This window comes from Ostrinia nubilalis, chromosome 1 (genome assembly GCF_963855985.1).
Source record: "Ostrinia nubilalis chromosome 1, ilOstNubi1.1, whole genome shotgun sequence".
NCBI classification, from domain to species: Eukaryota; Metazoa; Arthropoda; class Insecta; order Lepidoptera; family Crambidae; genus Ostrinia; species Ostrinia nubilalis.
Genome location: NC_087088.1, coordinates 8780903 through 8803505, shown reverse-complemented (window position 1 = coordinate 8803505; position 22603 = coordinate 8780903). Strand labels below are relative to the sequence as shown.

Below are 22603 nucleotides of genomic sequence, written 5' to 3'. Positions count from 1 at the left end.
TGGTATTTTTATTTTTAAAGTGGATGGTGATAAGTAAAGTTTTGAGGGATAAAAATAGAACGTTATAGAAAAATATATCCTTATCCCGCTCCCTTCTGGGGCTCTCACTGAAAATGAACCACTGTTCCATTATCAGAGTAGTTATACCTACATCTAGCTAACTAGTTTCCTATTATTAGGCTACAGAGATATGGAATGGTAGAGACAAACAGCGCTTTAGTTCTTATCCAGGCTCTGGTTAAATAGAGCCCAAACCAATTTGAACTTTATGCTGTGAAGATACGGTTGGCTTGAAACCCAATGACTTTTTTGCCTGATTAAGAGTTAGGTAGTTTAGGATCTATCTAAACAAATAATAAAAACAGGTTAGCAAGAAAAATGTTTTATTTATTAAAGACAGTAAATAGTTGCGCGTAAAATAATTTACACAAAGTTGCATACACAAATCACATTGCTTTACGCTACTTTAAACAAAGTACCAAGTAATATGTTCCTGCACAAGACAACACCTAAACTTGACCCAATTAGTAATTTTGCTACCTTAGTGGAACATCCACATGATGACAGCAGCCAGACTGGGGACCCTGGAAACAAAAAAGTAGCACTATAAAAATCATAGACGTAAAAACAAACGATTTGAAGTGAAGACTACACAGGTAATCTGCCGAACTGACCTCGAACTAAATCTATTTAAATAAAAATGAATTGATGTTCGTTAGTCTGATAAAAAACTCGGGCCGATTGAGCTGATTTTGGTTTTAAAATGTTTGTCGTAGTCCAGGGTAGGTCTAAACGGTGAAAAATACGCGCGCGATATTGTTTTTCTGTGACAGACAAAATTCCACGCGGGCGAAGCCGCGGGCGGAAAGCTAGTAAGAAAATAAATAAAACAATGGAAGGTAAGTCAACCTATCGGGATAATGTAAGATAACTGCAAGTTCAAATATAGTAAAAAAAATACGAACCTGTCTTACGTAATTAGCGACAGTGTATCGAACGTTGGGATTCCGTCTCGTAAAGCACTCTACAGGTCTTCCCGATGGTCTCTTCGCGAAGACGCTGTCATACACGATCAGTGGTCGTCTTCGAGTCACCGGATCCATTTCACAATCGGGACAATCGCTTCGACAGACTGGGAGACAGGGATAAGGACAGGGTGGCGCTCGAGGGCATATCGGCCTTTGTTTCGGGAGAATAGGCGGTGGACACTGCGGGTTGCAGCAGGGCAAGACTGGCTGGTAGCAAGGTGTTGGCTCGGGGCAAGGACGGACCTAAAACGAAAAGAAAATTAAAAACAGCAGCAAGTACCTATAGAACAAGAACTACGTAGATCACATCATTCATAACTTTTTCTTTTTTTTTAATCATTAACTTACCGGTGGGGGGTCACATGGTTCTGGCGGTGGGCAACAAGGCAGCATAGGCGGGCAGCATACAGGTTGAGGCGGTGGTAGAGGAGGAGGATCCTTTGGTGGCGCTCGCCGTGGCCTACAGCACGGCAACATCGGAACAATCGGAGGAACGAGATCTGGGATGACAGGAGCTGGGCACTGCCTGAACACTGGCCTGCAGTTGCATGGCGGGCAAGGTGTGCATGGGCACGGCGGTGGACAGCAAGGCTGGCAGCAAGGAGGAGGAGCAGGACAGGAGTATGTGCAAGGACCTGTCCCGCATGGCAGGATCGCAGGACAAGTCGGGCAGAAACACATCGAACACATTTTCCTCGATACTTTTATGTTCATAAAATTTTACTAGTTAATTTTCCCTTTTTTATAAATTTATAAATAAATAAAAATTAAATTTATTTTTCTTGGCAGTTTATCATCTTTTGTTGGTAAATGACATTTTCTGTCATTGTGTACGAAGATTTTTTCTGTGCCAACCTGCCAGTGCTAGAAGAAAATAAAACAGACTTTTTTCTGGAAAATAATGAACCACGAATAAAAAAATTAAAAAATGATTCACTTGTCAAAAACTTTCACAATTTTTTGGTCAACCTGAAAATTTTCGTGCTTTTTTTATAAAATATTTTTATATAAAAAAACAACAAAACCGCCAAAATGAGTGCTCCTTTCTACAGCTACGACCCGTGTGTATGCACGGGGATGCCTTGCGGCGCCTGCTACCCCTACAGCACGAAGCCCTGCGTGGCTTCTAGGAACGACCTTGGCGTGTGCTCCGTTTGTCCTGGTGGCGGTTGTTCACCCTGCCCCGCTCCTGTGAGGCCATGTCCAGAACCATGTCCTGCTCCTCCCATACTGCCACTGTTACCTCCATGTCCTCCATGTGATAAGGTATGCACGTGAATGGACACTCATTTTGAAGGTTGTAGTCCAGTAGTCAGTTTATTGTATTATTTGACCATTTATTGTTGTAAACTGTCCTTTAAATAATACTAATTATTTTGATAATTTCATGAAATATTTTGTTCACAGCCTGCAACACCTGTTCCCAAACCGGTTCCACTGTGCGACACATGCGCCATCCCTGTGTGCCGGCCAAACCGCTGCAAGCCATGTCCGTGCTACTGCTGCACAGAGCCGGCAGTCTGCTCGCCGAAGCGTTGCAGCTACCCAGGGGTACCAGTCTGTGGCGGCTGCTGCGGCCCGTGCATGCCTGTTTGGTAGTTGGTAGAGCGCTAAAAATGTTGATGTCTTTGTACTTTGTGAATAAATCAATCTGAAAATCGATGTTGTGTTTGAATACTTCAAATGAATTGAAAATACATCTAGATTATGAGAGTCTCAAAATATATCTAACGCAAATGCGTACATGCACACAATGTACTCTATCCTATCTCTATACATTTGGCAATACAGTTTTAATTTATTAGTCCCATATTAAAGAATTTATCCCCTGCATCTACTTACATTGATCCTGAAAAACGATACACCAAGGGCCGGTTCCCACAGGACCGGTCCACATAGACTACTAAAATCCTATTTTTAAAACCTTCATGCATACTGGCTATAAAGAATCTCTTTCTCTTCTTCATCATAAAACGTCAAAAATAATAATGTCAAAAATTTATTTCTAAAAAAATCCAATTTCTTATAAATCATAAAAATAGGAAAATTATTTGCAGATATTAAAAAAACAGAAATATTGTAAGTATTAATGCAAGTTTATTATGAAGAACGCCGAAGGTAGAGTTTACTAATATGCCGTTTACATGGTTACAGATCTCCAAAAGGACACTAGCTGCGATTCACAAGCATGTCAGTACTGCCCCGAGGGTTTGAGTGCGTCAGGCCGGCGCCTCGGTACGGCTGCGTGCAGGGCGAATACAGCATCTACTACAAGCGGCCCAGGTGCGGACAGCCGCGACCGCAGCCCTTCCAGAGGGAGTGCACGGCATACTGCTCCGGCCCCACTAATGCTCCTTTAGAAAGGTGAGATGCATAGTTATTTTAAAAATACACTTAAGAGTTGCACTTGCATCTCTAACATTGGGAAGTCGAACCTCGTGGGTCCTTTCGCTGCTGAACCCTCAAACAGCTGTCCTTAACCAGACAAAATTATAAGAGTGCCTTTCGGCTGTGACGATTGCTTATATCACTGAAACTAAGAACTATAAGAACATTATTACAACACTAGGTAGTCAGATTTCGGGAGCGGGGTGGAAGCTTTTTAAAAAGGATTATATTTAATTAAACTAAGTGATCACGTCCTCGCCGAGTTGGAGGCGATTTAATAATGATTTAATATTGTGGCCGATCGCAGTCGTCCAGTACGGTGTTTACAATTTAGTTCTGCTGACACATCTCTTATGTGAATAACAATTCTACGAATGCTTACACTGTAGAGTGGAAAGTGATGACTTATCTTGTTTAGTCTAGAGCAGAGGGAGCTGACGGATGCATAACTCCTCCCTCCCTAAGTGAGAAATTATCGGAAGTTTCATTTTTATGAGTATTCCGATAATTTCGTTTACATAAAATTTTTACATGTTTGCGGAAGGCAATTAACACAATTAACATAAAAAGAATCAAAACTAATACAAATGTAAAGTATGTAAAATAAGAAGTGTCTGTTTCATTTTCACTAGCACTGATTGCTGCACTGTGTTTCAGGGCGTACGACATGTATTTGATTTCATCCAAATTGATTCCATGCATATTGAGTGCGCGTGCACCGGATAGCGTTGCGTTTACAGGTAGCTCGGGTAGGTGAATCACCGGTACGTGTTCTACGGCGTCTGATGAAATGTAGAGTCGATGGTGGATCTGCAGGCCATGGATTTCCAGGTCACAGGGCTCATCGATGGTGATGATGTACGTGCCGAAGACTGACTGCTTACTGACTTCGCTGTCGCAGTGTTTGGTCAGCGTGCCTTTCAGTCTGCTGTACAGAATCCAGTTGTTCGCGTTGAGCTGCTGGAGTTTTACTTCTTCCAGCTGGATCTGGTGCTGCTTGCAGGAGGTAAGGTCCTTACTGAACCTCATTAGCTGTTCCACGCAGGTAGGCTCGTTATGTAGAGCCTGGTTGTCCGTAGAGCACAGGAAGCGATCGCCGGCGGCAAGCGGGCGACACGGTGTTACGATCGGTAAGTATTTCAAACCCTTCGCCAAAAGGTAAGGAAATTTGGGGAAAATGGAAAGCGTAACGTTTTGGGATTCTTGGAATATAGGAAGTGAGTATATCTTATAATAATTGTAAGTATAATTATCTATCAATGGTATTTCTAAAATAAATGTTATCTGATCCTGTTTCATAAAGATTTTACACAAATAGTTTCTTCTAAATTTAACAAATTACTTTCCGTAGGCTGGTAAACTAAATTGGCAGAGTTTGAAATTAACTTTAAATGATACAATAATTCTGTAGAGTTTACAATTGCTTGGTGTAAAATGGATACTCTACTTAATGCTAATGCTGTTTCTATTTCACTTAATCTTATAAATATTGTACGGAAACTACTTATGAATATGTTATACACTCCTAGTATGTATGTAGAAAAAGTCCAATCGTTTTGTGTGGACGTTATGTTTTGCAATAGGCTTTCAACTCGTTTCAAGCGTTCATCAATAATAATAGAGTTGTTGTTTATTTGCTCTGAAATATTTATGAAACTGTCGAACATTTTTGAGACCAGGGTAATTTTCTTAGATATTATAACTTGATTATTACTCAATTGAGAAGTCAACTTATCATATTTAAGTGCATCATCGTGGTCAAGGTTTCCTGTAATTAACTTTATAAGAGATCCTAATGGATTAATAAGGCCTCGCTTATAGCGTTGCTGTGGTACTAATTGCCTGTATTTTTCTAATGTTATGTCGCGGATGAAATCAGTGTGATATTTATTATTGATAAATTCATGATAATATGGATTGTTATAATCGATTAAAGTGTCTAATTGCCTGTAACTATTGGTTAAACTAACAAGATCGGAGTAAATTCCTTTTAAGTTGATTACTTTAATAATTGTCCAAAAATCTGTTTGCAAAAATGCTTGTCCTTGTTTTACCGGTAGAATGCCTGGATTATCTTTAATCGGTTGCAGTTGAAGGGCCAGCGCCTGCGTCCCTATCATCAGCAGAAGGCACCACCTGCGGAGGGCGTTTTATGTTTTTAATAGGCACTTTGGTAGTCCTATCACCTACTTTAATTGGTAAGATGTTTCGCTTGGCTTTGCCTACAACCTTTGCTTTTACATAACGTGGTTTGTCTTTGCTTTTACGCTTATTTACGTCTTTTGCAAATATTATGTTTCCTTCGGAAAACTCTATATCTGTTTCACCACCTTTCTTTTCCCTAATGGTTTCCTTTTTGGCTGTCGTTTTCTGAGCTATGTATTTATATAAGTGCTTTGTACGTTTCGCATGATCTTGAACTAATTGCTGATAATATTGCTTTTCGAAATTGATTCTAAATGGACTGTCTGAATCTGTATGACCAAAAACTACCTCAAATGGTGTTAACTCAGTTACAGAGTGGATGGTGTGGTTATATGCCATTACTGAATATGTCATAACTGATGCGGCATCTGTACATCGTCTTTCGTATTTAGCCAATCTATAGATCTCTATAATTGTCGAGTGAAAGCGTTCGATAAGTCCCATAGAATTAGGGTTATTTGGGGTTCCGATGTGAAGTTCAACTTTATGTAAATTTAGAAATTCTTTCATGAGTTCGTTATTAAATTCGGTTCCTGGATCTGAGCTTATACGTTTTGGAATTCCGTAGAATGAGAAATATTTCATAAGTGCTCTAGTAACGTCTGATGTTGATTTGCTAGGTATCTCTATTGCTTGTCCTAATTTGCTGAAGGCGTCAATTAGGGTTAAATATGTGATTCCTTCAATACTGAAGAGATCAATGAAAATTTCCTGAAATGGGGAATCTTGAGTTTTAGTTAATTGTAAAAATGGTTTTATGGGTTTCCTATCGTATTTCATTTTACGGCAGGCTTCGCAAGCGTTAATGATTGCGGAAACTGTTTGTTGCATGTTAGGCCAAAAATGATTTCTACGAATTCTAATCAATGTTTCCTTAATACCACGGTGGCATGTTTTTCCTTCATGGTATTGGATAACTATTGCTTTTTGTTCACCCTCGTCTTCTATGTAATTTACCCGTTCTGTACACTCGTAAAACTGAACTACATCTTTCTTAAAAAGTTTAATAATTACGTCTGTGAAAATTCGTCTAAGTTGATCTGATTCAAAATAAATGAAATACTTTGTTTTAGGTTTGATATATTCTTTTAAAAACTGTTTTACTAATTCTGCATTATTATCAGGTAAATGTACTTCAAGAACCTTTTGTTTATCGCGCGAAAGGTTTTTGACTGAAAGTTCATTATCGAATCGTTCAAAGACTAATATTTGATTAGGTTTGTTATCGATTGCTTCGTTTAAGATTGGGATGCCTTGTGATTCGGTATCCTTTGCGGAATGAATAGTTTGTGAGTTATTTGATTGTTCATCGACACAGTCTGAATTATTTGACGATGGAATCGGATATTCTGAACCTAATTGTCTACTTCCTTCTGAGGATGTAGAGTCGGAAATTACTATTGTACTTCCTGATGATAATTTTTCTATTTTCTTTACTACTTTATCAACATGTTTTTGAATACGTTTTTCCTTTTTGCTAACATTTACTTTCATGGACTGATTATCTGAATCGAGAGCATTTACTTTTATGCGGGATAACGCGTCTGCGTTTGTGTTTTGTTTCCCGTTTTTGTACACGATATCGAAATCGTAATCTTGTAAGCGTAAACGCCATCGAGTTAATTTGCTGTTTGGATCCTTTAGCGAGTTAAGCCATGCCAAAGGTCTGTGATCTGTGTAAATGACAAATTTACGACCATAGAGATAAGGTCTGAAGTGTTTTACAGCCCATACAATAGCAAGTAATTCGCGTTCGATTGTACTGTATCGAGCTTCAGTATCACTAAGTGTGCGGCTAGCATACGCTATGGGTTTATCTTTGCCTACTTGTCCTTGTGAGAGTACTGCGCCCAATGCTACATTCGATGCGTCTGTTGTTAATATGAATTGCTTGTCATAGTCTGGGTATTGTAATAATGGGGCATGTGTAAGTAATTCCTTACATTTGTTAAATGCGTCTGTATATTCCTGATTTATTACGATTTTATTTCGTTTCTTTAAACATGACGTTAATGGTTTTGTAACTTTAGCAAAGTCTTTAATAAAGCGCCTGTAATATCCTACAAGTCCTAAAAAGCTCTTTATTTCTGTGGTCGTTTTCGGAATTGGGTAATTTAATACAGCGTCAATTTTATCATCATTAGGTTTAAGACCGTTTTTCGTGATGGTGTGTCCTAGGTAAAGCACTTCCTTACGAAGGAACTCGGATTTATCAAGTTGAATTTTAAGGTTTGTGGCTCTAAGTCTGTCGAAAATTGATTTTAGATGTTCCAGGTGTTGATCTAAGCTGCTGGAATACACAATTATGTCATCAAGGTAAACCATGCAATGGAGTCCTTGTAGACCTCTAAGTATATTATCCATAGTTCTTTGGAATGTTGCCGGAGCTGTTTTAAGGCCAAAGGGCATTCTGAGAAACTCATAATGACCGTTTTGTGTGCTGAAGGCAGTTTTTTGTCTGTCAGATTTTTCTACCTCAATCTGATGATATCCGCTAGCTAAATCAATCGTACTGAAGTAAACGCTTTTTCCTAATTTATCAAATAAGTCATTAATGTTTGGTAATGGGTATTTGTCGTCGATCGTTATGTCGTTCAAACGTCTGTAGTCGATAACCATTCTGTATTTTGTTTCACCAGATGCGTCCATTTTTTTTGGCACTAGGTGAACTGGTGCACTCCAAGGAGAGTGGGATTCCTGGATTACATTGTCTTTTAACATTTTTTCTACTTGTTTAGTAATTTCAGCTTGCTGGGCTGGGGCCTGTCTGTATGGCTTTACGTGGATTGGATCCTCATTTTTTGTCCTTATCTGATGTTTAATTTTGTTTGTGAATGTTAATGGAAGTTGATCGCAATAAAATATGTCTTTATATTTATGACAAAGGCTGTAAATTTTTTCACGCTCTTCGTCGTTTGTGTGGTCTAATCGTAACTTTACCAAATTCTCTTCAAGCAAATTGTCAATTTCGATGTCATTCATGTTTTGTGTCGTGTTAACTTGAATATCAGTCAATTCGAATTTATTAACTTTAAATGGGCAAGTGATTTTATAACTGATTGGTCTGTCTAAAGTGTTTTGAATAATCGTGGATGCGTATCCGTTGCGACAGTTAACGATTGCACTAGGCATTCTAACGCCGTCTGTAAATTCTCTGTAATTTAGAATAGCGTCACCTGAATATTGGTCAACAGGTAACTTTACGCGTTTTTCTGAACGTGGAGGTAAATTAATAACGTAGTTAAGAGCCATTTTACATTTTCGTGCGAATTTCTAAGATTTTGGAAGCATGAATTACTATCTTAAGCAACACCTAGAGATTATTTAATAACTGCGAAAGATAGGTCAATCCTTGTTGTTGACCATTAATGAAACGGATTTACTAAAACTCTTTTGCTTAATTCACAGTGCCCCATCTCCCACAACCATTTTACGAAAAAATTGCCGCAGACTCATTTTCAAAGTCCTGTATCTATTATTTATGCTCATATAATAAGCTTAAAAATATACAGTAATCATCGGACATATATTCTTGTAGTCCATTAATGAAATAGATTCTTGAATTTCATTACCATTATTGAGTAAAATCTAAAAATAATTTGGCAAATTTGAAGATTAACGTCACATTTTGATCGTGGTTTTTGGTTTAAAAACACAGTATAAACTGCAATAAAAGTATCCCAAAATAAAGAATATTCATTGTAGAATTAATTTCTACAGTTATTGTTTAAATATTAGTAACCACTTTGTCAAAATATTGATGTGAATATCAGTATAAATTACAATGCGCAAGCCGACATCGATTAGTATGGCGCGAGCGCCCGTCAAGGCAGGACCTGTGTCATTTTTCCCGCCGTGACGTTTACGTGCGTTCGTGTCGTAAAGCGGTGATTTGTACGGCGACCAAATACATTTGATACTATGCCGAGAGGCTGTTTCGAGTCGGCCGGCCGAGCAGAAATTGAAATGATGAATTTTAATTTCTTTGACGGATCTGGGTGTAACTATGTATAATATGTAGGTATCATGTATTTAATTTAATAAATAAATTATAAAAAAGTATATCCATTATGATAGCACCCTTAACACAAGCATATTGGTTGCCTACTTTTGGACTAGATGGCGCTGTGAAATTGTCCAAAGATTTGTTTATTTATTTATCCGCTTTGAGTTTTGTTTCGTGAAGAAGAAAAAGAAGCGTTTTGTTTTGTTGTTAAATCTATACTAATAAAAGAGGAAAGATTTAATTGTTTGTTTGTTTGTTTGGAGGCAATAGGCTCCGAAAAAAATTTCTTTCACGATTTAGAATCCTAATTTTTTTCTATGTAGGCTATAAAATATTTTCAAAAACTTTAGTCCAAAATCTTTGATAAAATTCGACGTTTAATAAATAAATTAGATAACATGTTAATACTTTTTTTTTCAGTACGATTTTAGTAGGTACTTGTTTTCCAGAAATTCTACGATTTAACTAAACTTCTAAAGTGTTTATATTTTATGCATAATTTATTAACTTCTAAAATATACATATATCCTATTGATAGATGACGTGCTTCGTATTTTATTAAAATTATTACCTGACTAGGTTAAAAAGGTGTGGAATGTTATTTTGGAGATAACTTGGTTGATAGAAATATAGAGAGATGCTAAGTAATGCGCTGAGTTCGAAACTCAGTGTCGTATTAGAAATTCACACACACAAAGAAATCAAATTATTTGCTCATTATCCATTGCGGTATCAGTATTCAACGTTCGAATAATCTTTAGTACTATGCAAGCAATATAAACTGTTTACATAATGACGTCGCTACTGTCATCATTGCTTTCACAAGCAATATGTTCCAATTTGTCCCTTGTCACCATTTCCCTTTAGTTTCTGTGATCTGTGCTTGTTTCTAAGTTGATATCAATGAAATATTCCTTAGTACTTTTGATTTTAATTTTTTTTTTGACACGTGTTTGAAAAATCAAGGTCAGATTACAATAAAATAACAAGTGAAAACGTAACATTGCATTACAACTCGCAATTTCGCAATATTGATGAGGAGATTCCATTGAAAAGTCTGTATTCATTCCTAGGATTCCCCTAACACCATCAAATTCAAGAGAATTCAAGAGAGTGCAGTTTCCCATCTCATGCTTAGGGACCACGATTTAAAATAGTGTGGTTGCATAGAGCCTGCAACGGGCAACCGCGTGCGCAGCTGCTCATACTAATTTTCGATACAAAAGCAAGTGTTGGCGCCCTCACGAGTTTTAGCGGAGTTCCATATGGTAGCGGGAGTAGACTTAATGGAAATCTATGCTTTTCCGACGACCAGTTGTATGTGGAATACTCCAGAGTATGCGCACACAATAGCCTGGTGATTTTAGCACCTGAAGGAAAAACAAAAAAAACATTGTTTACAAAGAAATCTGCGGCAGGTGTAGTGTTTTAATTTTGTTTTAGAAAGATCTCATAATTTTGTAAGTATTCAAATATTTAAACATAATGATGTGTAGATTTTATATCAAAAAATATAATCATTTAACAAAATTAATTTTCTTAGAATATTTTAATTCTATTAGAACCATTTTCCACTTCATCGCAGAAGAAGTCGCGGGCAAAAAGCTAGTATGAAATATGTAGTATTGCCCGCGGCTTCACCCGCTTGAAATTTAGTTTGTCACAGATCGTCATAAATTATAGCCTATACATTGTTATTCTGGTCGACGCCAGGGATGGATGAGCGTCGCTGTCGCTGGCGACAGGGTCTTCTGGTTCAGGGTTCATGGCGTAGGTCTCAGGCAAAATGAAATCCACTCGTACAAATTAATAAACTCAGTGTATTAACGAAAATAATTACACACAGCACTAGAGTCGTATCGGAACTGAGTGAACCAAAGGTCTTGCGATAGGAACGTCCGACCCGAGTGATAGTTGAACACAGACTGCCTAGTACTGCTGTACTGTACTGTAAAGTTTCATCAAAATCTGTTCAGTAGTTTTTGCGTGAAAGTGTAACAAACATCCAGACATCCACACAAACTTTCGTATTTATAATATTAGTAAGACTAGTAAAAAGTAAGATAGTAAGATGAATTATTTTAGTTATTTGTTTACTTATAATAATATTTATTTATTTATTTCTTAGCTCTGTCTGATAATGGATCTGGAGGAGATGCAATGGCCACCTCCGTAACAAAACAATAGAACCATATGGAGTTTGGGCTTGTGTGATTCGCCTTGACGAATATTTCTTATCCAGGGTCCGATGATGGAGCTGTAAGGGGGCAGATTTATTTTTCACTATGTGACTGTCTTTATTTTGTACTTAATATATATTTTACATATTATACCTATTCGTGTTTCATTATAAATCGAAATATAAAAGACTTAATAAACTCTATTAAAAATTTAAATTAATTAATCAAGTTTGAATACCTCATTCTACCTTAAAATTAATAACTTAAATCAAGTCTTAATACGGTCACGGCTCAAGATTTTTTTGTCCATTTCAGCGTTCTTTTTACTCTTTTGACGTTGCGTTGACAGCTTTTACCTAAATTCGCGCGGAATATTTTTGTGAAATGGCTCTTAAGGTTGTTATTAATTATCGGAATACATGCTGTTTTAGTCCTAAGTACCCTGTTTTTCAAATCAATTAGTGCTTCTAATTGTTCTAACAAATCATTTCCAATAAGACCATCGTATCTTTTGTCTACATCATACAAATAAAATTTGTGGTGTTTGTCACTGTTAAATGTTGGTAAAAGGGGGATTTCCATAGTTTCATCGTGAATACTCGACGAATGTGTACTCACAACTTGGAACGGTTCATTTCTTATGAATTCACTGAAATACTGATAGCCAATACGCGGACTGAAGAACGAACGCATGCTGCCAGTGTCGATCATCATGCGAGCATCCAGTTCCGGTAGGTAAATATATGGTAATGTTAATTCCGGATCGCAATTAATGTTTATCTGTTCTGTTCTTTGATGGAGGCTGTTTCGTGAAAATCCTGTTGGAATTCAGTTTCCTGGGTTTCCTCGGGAGTTTCCTCGAAATCAGGGTAATACTGTTCGCTGTACATGTTATTATATTCGTTTATAGGGTATTCACAATAATATTGATCGTAATACGACTGTTCTGCTTCGTCGTAGTTCAGATCATTTAAGTTTGTTTCATTTACATTGTTTGGTTTTGTAGCCGTACGCATAGACACGTCGGTCAGCTGCATACGTGGCGGCTGGACTTGTTGGGCTTGCTGAGCACCGAACTGTGGCTTATAGCCGAATTGAGGCGGTTTGTAACCGAATTGCTGAGGAGGATGTCTATAGCCAAATTGCTGGGGCGGTCTGTATCCGAACTGCTGTGGAGGCCTGTAGCCGAACTGCTGCGGCGGCCTGAAACCTGGTTGATGCGGAGGCTTGAAATAGCCGAATTGTTGTAAAGGTTTATTTCCATATTGCTGGAAGGGTTTGTAGCCTTGATTAGGCGGAAGGCCAAATTTAAATTGTGGAGGAATTATCGGTTTGAAAGCATTAGAGCTGACAAAATGAGGCTGATTGCCTGAAAATTTCTGTTGAGTTGGCGTAAACGAATTGTTAGGTTTGGGTTGCGAATGCATTTTGCTTCGCATGTTATATTGGTCCATAAAGTTTACTTCCTCGAGCACAATCGAGAGGGCGGCTTCCAAAGTGGACGGTGCCTTTAGTCTCACAATGCGCACAAGGTTTTCTGGTAAATTATAGAGAAACACGTTTAACGCGGTGTTGTTGTATATGGTGATTTTGGCGTGACGGATTGACTCGTCTGCTATGGTGTTTACTTTGGATATAAGCATTGACCTGGTTGATTGCACGCGGTTGCAAAAGTCTGTGTACGATTCATTCGATCTGATTTTTAGTGATTCTAATTCGATATTAATACATGCCTCACTACGCGGGTCTCCAAAATGTTGTGTCAGAATTTCCTTAAGTTCCGACCAGTTTGTTAAATTTTCTTGTTCTGATAACAGTGCTGCTGCATTTTCTGTAAGGCGGCTAGTGATAGCGTGGTACACGTATAAATCTTGCTCAACCCCACCTCTATATCTCGATATAACATACTCACATTTTTTAAGGAACAAATTTAGATGTTTTTTGTCACCATTAAAAAATGGAATTAATCTGAGCATCTCGTTGGGTATTGGCGTGATTTGTACGGATTCGATTTGTGGTGAAGCCATTTTACTGAATTTAAATTTATTAATTGATATGCGCCAGTCAGAATTTGTAACAGTACTTTACACAATATTCACAATTAAAATACACGTAGTGATTACCGTGTAAAACACACAATAAAATACACAATAAAATACACAGTAAAAATAAGAGTGGTTATTAATTTAATTGTTCAATTTCGAGAGACAATTAACTTAACAACTTTAATAATTTTTACTTTACACAATGAACTTATTTAATTTAATTCAATATTCAATTTATTTACTTTATTTCACTTTATTTCACTTTATTTCACTTTATTTCAATTTATTTACTTTATTTCAATTTATTTACTTTATTTCAATTAATTTTCTTTACTTTGTTTCAATATTTAATTCACTTAAATCTAAACGAAAAGTGTTAACGATAAAGTTTTATGACGAAAACACAAAATGCGATACCCTGGGAGAAGTTCTATCCCGGAGTAGCAATATTTCCCTACGATTTAAAAAGCATGAAAAATACACAGAGGATAAGGAGTGGAAGGATTGGCGAAAAGTTCTACTCACCAACCGACCGTTCTCTGCATACTCGTTCCACCCGTACTTCGATGACAAATTTATTTGGTTCGGCGGATTTATTAGTTTCCCGTAGTATCACGAATTTAAACGGCGGATTTTGACACCAATCGCGTAAACTTTAGGAAAACTTGCAGCAATAAATCCGAACGGCTGCGCCAGTCAGATTTCGGGAGCGGGGTGGAAGCTTTTTAAAAAGGATTATATTTAATTAAACTAAGTGATCACGTCCTCGCCGAGTTGGAGGCGATTTAATAATGATTTAATATTGTGGCCGATCGCAGTCGTCCAGTACGGTGTTTACAATTTAGTTCTGCTGACACATCTCTTATGTGAATAACAATTCTACGAATGCTTACACTGTAGAGTGGAAAGTGATGACTTATCTTGTTTAGTCTAGAGCAGAGGGAGCTGACGGATGCATAACTAGGTACTACATGACGTAGAATACAATAATTATGTAATGAAAAAATCGAGGACTAACTCATTAGTCATTAGCAAACTTTAAAGAGACCTAGAGAATATTTCTAGACAGTTAAAAGCCGAGCACTGCGTACCTATGTTATTTCTTAAAATTATTATTGGCGTGCATTCCGTCTCTTTCCATAAATACTTTATTGACGGTCGCAACTCATAACTGTCGTCGAAAGTACACAATAAAAAGTTTTATGAGCACTAATAAGAAGATATTTGTATTGGAAGTTTGATGGCTGCTAAAAATAAGTTTGTTTTTCCAGGCCCTGCTGCTACGATTACCCTTGTAAGGCGCATTGCTTCAACCACGGCGCGTGCACGCGGCCTAGCGGGCGGTACGCTCGTACGGTGTGGTACCCTGGTGAATGCCGTCCCGCAGTACCTCCTTGCCAGGCCTTCACGTGTCCTAACCCGCCGTTCCATCCTTGCTGCTACCACACTTGTAACAAGCTTGTGTAACACCTACAAAACTATAACAACGTCTCAGATCAAATTGTGGCGCTGAAACTACTGAAGTCCTGAGTCTTCGAGCCTCTAAGGGTCGGAGATTGTGATGTGTTGTAAACATGTTTGTGAATCGTCGCTAATGTCGTCCAATAAACGTTAAACCTAATTTATGTGCATTGTTTCTTTTATGTGCATTCTCGATTGAGACCTAGCTAATGGAAGTAGTAGAGTCAGTAGTAAGTTATTGAAAATAAGGCCTCCCACTAAGTGGACCCGCAATCTGATGTAAAAGTCGCGGGAAGCGCTTGGATGTGGATAGCGCGCAGGACAGACTAGGCCAGTAGAATTAAACACAAAAATTGATTAAATCGGAAATAATTCCTACAAAAGATTTTTTTGCTTTAATGGCTTCATTGGTTGCCCATTAAGACTCTCCTAAGTTTTCGACTTCGACGGAGTTGTGCTTAAGTGGTGGGGGCCCCCGAAAGGGGCGTTTTTTCGGTTTTCCGGTTATACCGCGTAAAGGACTTACCCTATCGAAAAGTGGTCTTCATGACGGTTAAAGGGCACTTAATCCTGCATTGAATAAGACCAAATTCATATGTTTTGGACAAACCGTTCTCGCGCTAAAGTTCGGCAAAGTAGAAAATATACGTATAATTAATGACCCTCTCCACGTCTAATGGCTTGTTACCCACATGCTTCCAAGCCTTGTAAAGGGTCGCCTTAACCAGTGTAACCCTAACAAAGCTCACGAGTTTGATTCGCTTATCCTTGTTCGTCCCAGCCGTTCCTTAACTGCGGTTGCTGCACCTCTTCCTGGCACTCTCCTGAACGACTCTGTGTTACCGAATGTGGCTGCCCCTCTTCCTTGTACCCTCCTGTACGATTTCATTGCTTAGCCATATGCCTGGTCCAAGGTTCGACGCCACAAAATCAACTTGGTACGAGTGAAAATAGTTTAAATACTATTTCCCGTGCTTGCAACATTTTTCTTTACTGCTTCGCCTCTATTAGTCGTAGAGTGATTGTATATATCCTATAGCCTTCCTCAATGTATGAGCTATTCAACACAAAAATAATGATTTCAATCAAACTAGTAATTCTTAAGATTAGCGCGTTCAAACAAACAAACAAAAAACTCTTCAGCGTTTTAATATGAACTTGTTGTTATTGATTTTTGGCGTCGAACCTTAGACCAGGCATACGGCTAGGCAACGTAGTCATGCAAGAGGATACAAGGAAGAGGGGCAGCCACAGTAGGTAACACAGAGTCGTTCAGGTGAGTGCCAGGAAGAGGTGCAGCAACCGCAGTTAAGGAACGGCTGGGACGAACAAGGATAGGCGCATCAAGCTCGTAAGCCTTGATAGGGTTACACTGGTTGAGGTGGCCCTTTTCAAGACTTGGAAGCCTGTGGGTAACAAACCATTGGACGTGGAGAGGGTCATTAATTATACGTATATTTTCTACTTTGCCGAACTTTAGCGCGAGAACGGTTTGTCCAAAACATATGAATTTGGTCTTATTCAATGCAGGATTAAGTGCCCTTCAACCGTCATGAAGACCACTTTTTGATAGGGTAAGTCCTTTACGCGGTATAACCGGAAAACCGAAAAAATGCCCCTTTCGGGGGCCCCCACCACTTAAGCACAACTCCGTCGAAGTCGAAAACTTAGGAGAGTCTTAATGGGCAACCAATGAAGTCATTAAAACAATAAAATCTTTTGTAGGAATTATTTCCGATTTAAAAGCTAATTCTACTGGACTAAGACATCCTTGTGGAAATTCCCAAGCTTTCCCAAGGGCTGCGATAGGCTGAAACGGTAGAACGAAGGAAGTTATTGAAACTGTTTGTTAAAAAGCTACGAGTACAATTAGAATTAGGGTACATTTTAAAAATTCCTAGGCCTGTCTGTCTAATGAGCACAGTGTAGATCTGAAATATTGTTTGGTACACAAAACAGCTAGTTATTGCCAGCTTTATTGGTTTTAAAGTTTTAAACACTGTTTTGAAACTACACAAAATATACTACGAAAACCGTAGGTACAAAATCATTTCGTTGTGGTTAACAAACGGTCGGAATAAACTTGCGGTAGGTAAGTCTGTAGAAGCTTTTACACCCTTTTAAAACGTACATTAATATCAGTCGGTCTGTAAGTAAAATACATGCCAAAAAACTTATCTGGCATGGACGAGAGAAGTAACAGTGCCACGACAGTGCCAGCCACTAGACAATCACTCAATGTAGAGACATAAAATGTAGCGCAGTGTACAAATTGCTCTTGCTACATAGCAAATTCTATTCTATACCCCGTACACAACACATAATGTTATTCTGGCATATGCGCACGATTCCTCCTACGATCGCATCATTCAGCTTCGCAAAGTTCGCAATCGAATAGTAGTTTTCGCGCGCTTTTCGCGGTCAGTTGCGTTGTATTTTCTTTTTTTCGAAATAGTTTGCGAGTAAAAACTTTTTGAAGACTTTATATTTTTGTGGCCAGTGTTTTATACACGCGAATGTTTTCCTCAAGATGTCTGTGTTTTTTAAATATTTTTTAATTGGATGTTTTATTGGTAAGTCGTTTTCAAAAAGTTACGCAATTTAGCAGGGTTTCTTCTTTTCAAGTTTATTTGGATATATCTAAAGCTTAAAATCGTGAGCCTGTGCCATTTGATTACAACTATAGGCATTTACTTAATTATCTTACAACACTGCTAAATCATAATATACCTAAGATTTTGTGGCGTTGAGACAGACTCGTGCTTCTGTATTTTACTGCTAAATCATGCTTTTTGATTGTATCCCATCCCTGAAAGGACCATTTAACATTAATATTGACACTCAAGAAACTGCTTAACATTTCGCCTGCATCCGTCAGAAAGAGTTATAGTTCCAAAATACTGAACTGTCCTATCAATGACATTGACAGTGGGGCGCCACCATCAATACCGGATCGCTGGTTCCGATTTTTGCCATGTTGGAAACCATATAGTTGAACGATGGTAGCGCCCCCCTGTCATTGAGTTTGGCGGGACAGTTCAGCGTGGGTCATCTATAGCTCCCGCTCGCCTTCAAAAGCACGTTTAAATCAAAAATATTGTTTTTTTTTTCACGGAGTTGAGATATCACGAGTTTCTCCTGAAAAAAAAATGTCTTAGAACAATACTAAGTATATCATTAAACTATTTTGTCCTCTTCATGTTTTTATGTGACTCCTCTGAAGATCTTTAAGAACCCACATGAACAGTAGGTATGAAATAAACAGACGACACGGTCTGACTTACTCTCGCTATTAATAATTAATTTAATACGTTTTATGCTGGTTACTGGACTTAAGTAAGTACTTAGCAGTAGTTTATGAAGACTTGTCCACTTACATACTCATACCTATTACAATTAAAGATCAATTAGGAAGCTAATATCATGTGCCAGTCCGCCTACACGTTACATTCAAATTATGTAAAGTACTTACTAACTACGCCATATGAGTACATGCTTTGTAAAATGATATAAACTCCAGACAAGTACTTAGTAAACATTCTTAAGTTATGTTGATGACACGAGATGACACACCATTTGAATGTAATCATTATTATTTAAAGATTATGATGTCATTTTATTGGAGTTAATAATTGGAATTATCTTTCGGATGCATTAAGCATTCCGCGTTGCAGTAGGTACCATCCTAAATCGTCTTTGTTTACTAATAATAGCTTACAAAGACATCTGCTGAAATTGTAGTGTCATTTAGATTTGTGTAGGAGTTTAATCCTTTAATTAGACTCGTTGAGAGATATTATTTTGTGGTGTACTTAAATGTAAAAAACCACTTTCAACAATTACACCTAGAGCTTTTTAGGTTTAACCATTTGTTTCATTTTCTAGAATTTTTCCGCGCCATACAGATACTATGTGAATTAAAAATAAAACTACTTTACCAATAAATGAGTACCTACCTACATTTAGGTACGTATCAAGCGTGGAAAAGATAAAGTTGACAATGTCGTAGATACAATATTTTACGCAATGAAATTACGCTGATGCAAAGGAACAACAAGGAAGAGTTCGAACTTAACAATCGACTTCCCTCCAGCGCAAAACGTACAGAGATAAAACTAAACGCGATAAGACGAAGAAACAAGAGAGGATGTGTGAGTGATTATAATGTAAACAAATTATACGTTGTTACAGGTCCAGCGGTAACCAGACAGGCGGATATAGACATCAACAGGTTAGTGGCATTTGAAAAGTGGCTGTCCATTTGGCACGCTCGGCGGCCGTCACCTTGGGGCATACCCAGCTGTCATAAATGTATGGAGTGAGCTTTTATTTTACTCGTCCGAAACTTTTAAGCCACTTCGGGCTCTGTCATCGCTATCATAGGCGTGTCAGACGTTTTTATCTAATGTACGGTTCAGTTTCATTTCTTACACACTTTACTAATTTAACCGTAAAGTTTGTAGGCATTTTTTTCTTAACTCCGCCTTTAAAATTCTAAATAACAAAGGTTTTCCTATAGTAAAATTATCTGTGGGCAAATACATGCGCTAACTGTAGACAACATGTGTTTTCAATCCCACTTTATAACGGTATGTGACAAATAAACAGACCTATTCGTTGGCCTATTTCATTTAAAAGCAGCTACTGAACATTGTACTGAACATCAGTATGAAATTCCACATTATTTATTAAAATAGATCGTGCTGTGAAGCACGTGGATTTATGAAAACAAACAAGATTATAGTGATCTTTGAAATATTGCATCAATGCATACCGATCAGGCTGAAACACTAAAACATCTAGCAAACTACGTCAATTCTATTCTTATATCAGTTATAGGTACTTTAAAATACCTTGATCCAACGTGCATTTGGTATTCTGTTTTGAAAACTAACACCTGAGTTTGTAAATATTTACTTTCGACTCTTAAGAGTGAAGATTTCTACTATTTCTAGTTCCTCGTTTATTAATCCACCTGCCCGCAGAACATTTCAATGCCACAACTTCTGCGATATTTTATAAACAGTGGAATTAAGTACCGACTGGTGTTTTCGATCATAAATAGCTATGTATTAACACATCATAACAATTTAAGATTAAGCAGTTAATTTAATATTGTTCTAAATTCTTGGACAATCGCCATACCAGACACATCCTTGTGTTGATTATTAATTGAAAGCTTTACTTTATGATACATAGGTAGGTAAGTAACAGTTAACGATCAATAAAATTGTTTCAGAGTGAAGCTTGTATCCAACGAAGCAGTTCCATCACCCCCAGAATATACCAATCACCCGCGCAGATATCCAGAACCGTATTCTCAGTACAAAAGGAGCTATGATTATGACTATCGTAGCGGTGGGCACGCCCCACCGCTCTCGGCGGTACAATCTCTACAATCTCTACATGGTGCCTCGGAGGTGCCCGCTGCAAAGACGATCGCGGTCTACCAACCACGGGAGGACCCCCGCCTCTTCTACCAGTCTAGTTCGTATCTTAAGGAAATTGATAGGAAAAACCTGATTGGGGAGGCGTCGTCTATATACCCAGGACGGGAGGTGGTACGTGCTGGCAAAACCTATGGTCTGAGGTCGCTAGAGACGCGACGGATGGATAGAAATGCAAATATGATAAGCCCAGGTACTTAGTATTGAAGAAATCCCCTATTATTGTTCATCAAGCTTATTTTACCACCTACTTTACATAGAGCATTTATTATCATACTATTTTACCTGCGTTACAGGTTACAAAAACGTCTGTGTCAAATGCCCTCAAGATAGAACCTTGATCGCCAAGCCTGGTTCCGACATGGTGGTCTTCCAATACCCTCGGTTAACGACATGCTCTGGGCTGAAAGTGCCTAGAGATGTGCGGTTTATTCCACTGTATGGGCCTAAGTTTGGATCTCTGCTTACTAAGGGATCACATATAGTTATTGGTCACATTTCATACAAAAACAAGGTACGACTAACGACACAATGATTCAAATTATACTAAGATTTACTGATTAAACCAGTTCACACTTATTATTTATGTATTTTTTGCAATTTTCAGGATATCCAAATGTGCAAAATGGAAGTGCATGTCATAGTGCAAAATTGTGCGGTTCCAAGTTATTTAATATCGAAATGCGATGAAAAGACCAAAGTGTGCAATTTCTCCTGCCGGGACCCAAACATGGAGCTGCAAGGCCACACAACGCTGTCCTGTGGAGACACGATGGGCTGGACGGACTGGACGGGGGCACTGCCTGTTTGTAGAGGTATTTTTTTATTATTATGTAGAAAAAAATCGACCGAGGTTTTTGTAACCGGTTGGGTGGCTATAAGGTTTCCACTTTTTTCTACAACACTGAACACACCTATTGGGAGGCCTTTGTCCAGCTACTGAACAAAGGCTGCTGGACACCATCAGTAGAGGTCATTTGGCTGAAAAGAACGAACGGATGAACCTATTATTATGACCTTTGCCTAAGCTATTCAAACTGCTCGTCCTAAAAGACCATAATAAATATCCTCCAAACTTAAATCTAAGTCTAAAGAATAAATTGATTATGTAAGGACCACAAATATTTTTATTTATTTGTTTTCACCATCTTAAACTATCTTTATTTTATTTCTCATCAACCGCTAATATCCGACGTAGGGAGTTACAATATCAATTCCCGCTTCAATTTTATTTATCTGGAATATTCCAACTTCCTTCCAGCTCGAACCTGGTGCGAGCGTCCACTGCCCCCGGACAACGGCCGGCTGAGCTGCAAAGGCCTCCCCGAAGGCACGGGCCTAGCTGAAGGGTCTACGTGCCGCGTTCGCTGCGCCAGAGGTTGGCACTGGTCTCCTCGCGCAGCCACCGTGTGTCGACGAGGAGCATGGACCTTTAATATTACGTGCCAGAGGAGAAGTAATCATTCATTTGGGGGATAGAAAGTAATATTCTAACAAAGTTTTCCTATTATTTTTAAGTAAGTAGTATTATTCGTTCTAAGTAAAAAATAAACATGTAAGAGTAGGTACCTAGTACTATCGATACTAGTACTACAGTTACTACTCACCCGATGTATTTGTGTGATAAGCTACTTATTTGTTTTAAAAAATTTAGATTTTTAATATACACATAATAAACTTTTAACATTGTATTTAAGTAATTAGTGTATAATAACCATGATTTATTTTTGATAAAGGATTTATTTACAACTCTGTTTTATTCCGCGTTTAGATATTAGATACCCTAGAAATTATGGTATAATATGAAATAACAGGACTTTTTGCACAGAAACTAGCTCGCAGG

The 22603-nt window shown here is 38.1% G+C and overlaps 4 protein-coding genes across 4 annotated transcripts; 3 read left to right on the top strand and 1 right to left on the bottom strand.

The window, feature by feature from the left end:
- Window positions 1-366: 366 nt before the first annotated feature.
- Window positions 367-1852, bottom strand: LOC135075584 (DBF4-type zinc finger-containing protein 2 homolog). The gene is made up of 3 exons (XM_063970008.1): window positions 1377-1852; window positions 966-1271; window positions 367-584 (listed from the first exon to the last, which is right to left on the bottom strand). The coding sequence occupies exons 1-3, from the start codon at window positions 1740-1742 to the stop codon at window positions 537-539; spliced, it is 720 nt and encodes a 239-aa protein (XP_063826078.1). The 5' UTR covers window positions 1743-1852; the 3' UTR covers window positions 367-536.
- A 110-nt stretch (window positions 1853-1962) lies between these two features.
- LOC135075575 (small proline-rich protein 2B-like) lies at window positions 1963-2690 on the top strand. The gene is made up of 2 exons (XM_063969999.1): window positions 1963-2294; window positions 2436-2690. The coding sequence occupies exons 1-2, from the start codon at window positions 2061-2063 to the stop codon at window positions 2625-2627; spliced, it is 426 nt and encodes a 141-aa protein (XP_063826069.1). The 5' UTR covers window positions 1963-2060; the 3' UTR covers window positions 2628-2690.
- Window positions 2691-3181: 491 nt separating this feature from the next.
- Window positions 3182-15477, top strand: LOC135071094 (uncharacterized). Its single transcript, XM_063964855.1, has 2 exons — window positions 3182-3392; window positions 15124-15477. Exons 1-2 carry the CDS (start codon window positions 3217-3219, stop codon window positions 15317-15319), a joined length of 372 nt encoding a protein of 123 aa, XP_063820925.1. The 5' UTR covers window positions 3182-3216; the 3' UTR covers window positions 15320-15477.
- A 2291-nt stretch (window positions 15478-17768) lies between these two features.
- Window positions 17769-22603, top strand: LOC135075565 (uncharacterized). Its single transcript, XM_063969988.1, has 6 exons — window positions 17769-17886; window positions 19505-19544; window positions 20553-20953; window positions 21057-21274; window positions 21368-21575; window positions 22022-22603. Exons 1-6 carry the CDS (start codon window positions 17844-17846, stop codon window positions 22237-22239), a joined length of 1128 nt encoding a protein of 375 aa, XP_063826058.1. The 5' UTR covers window positions 17769-17843; the 3' UTR covers window positions 22240-22603.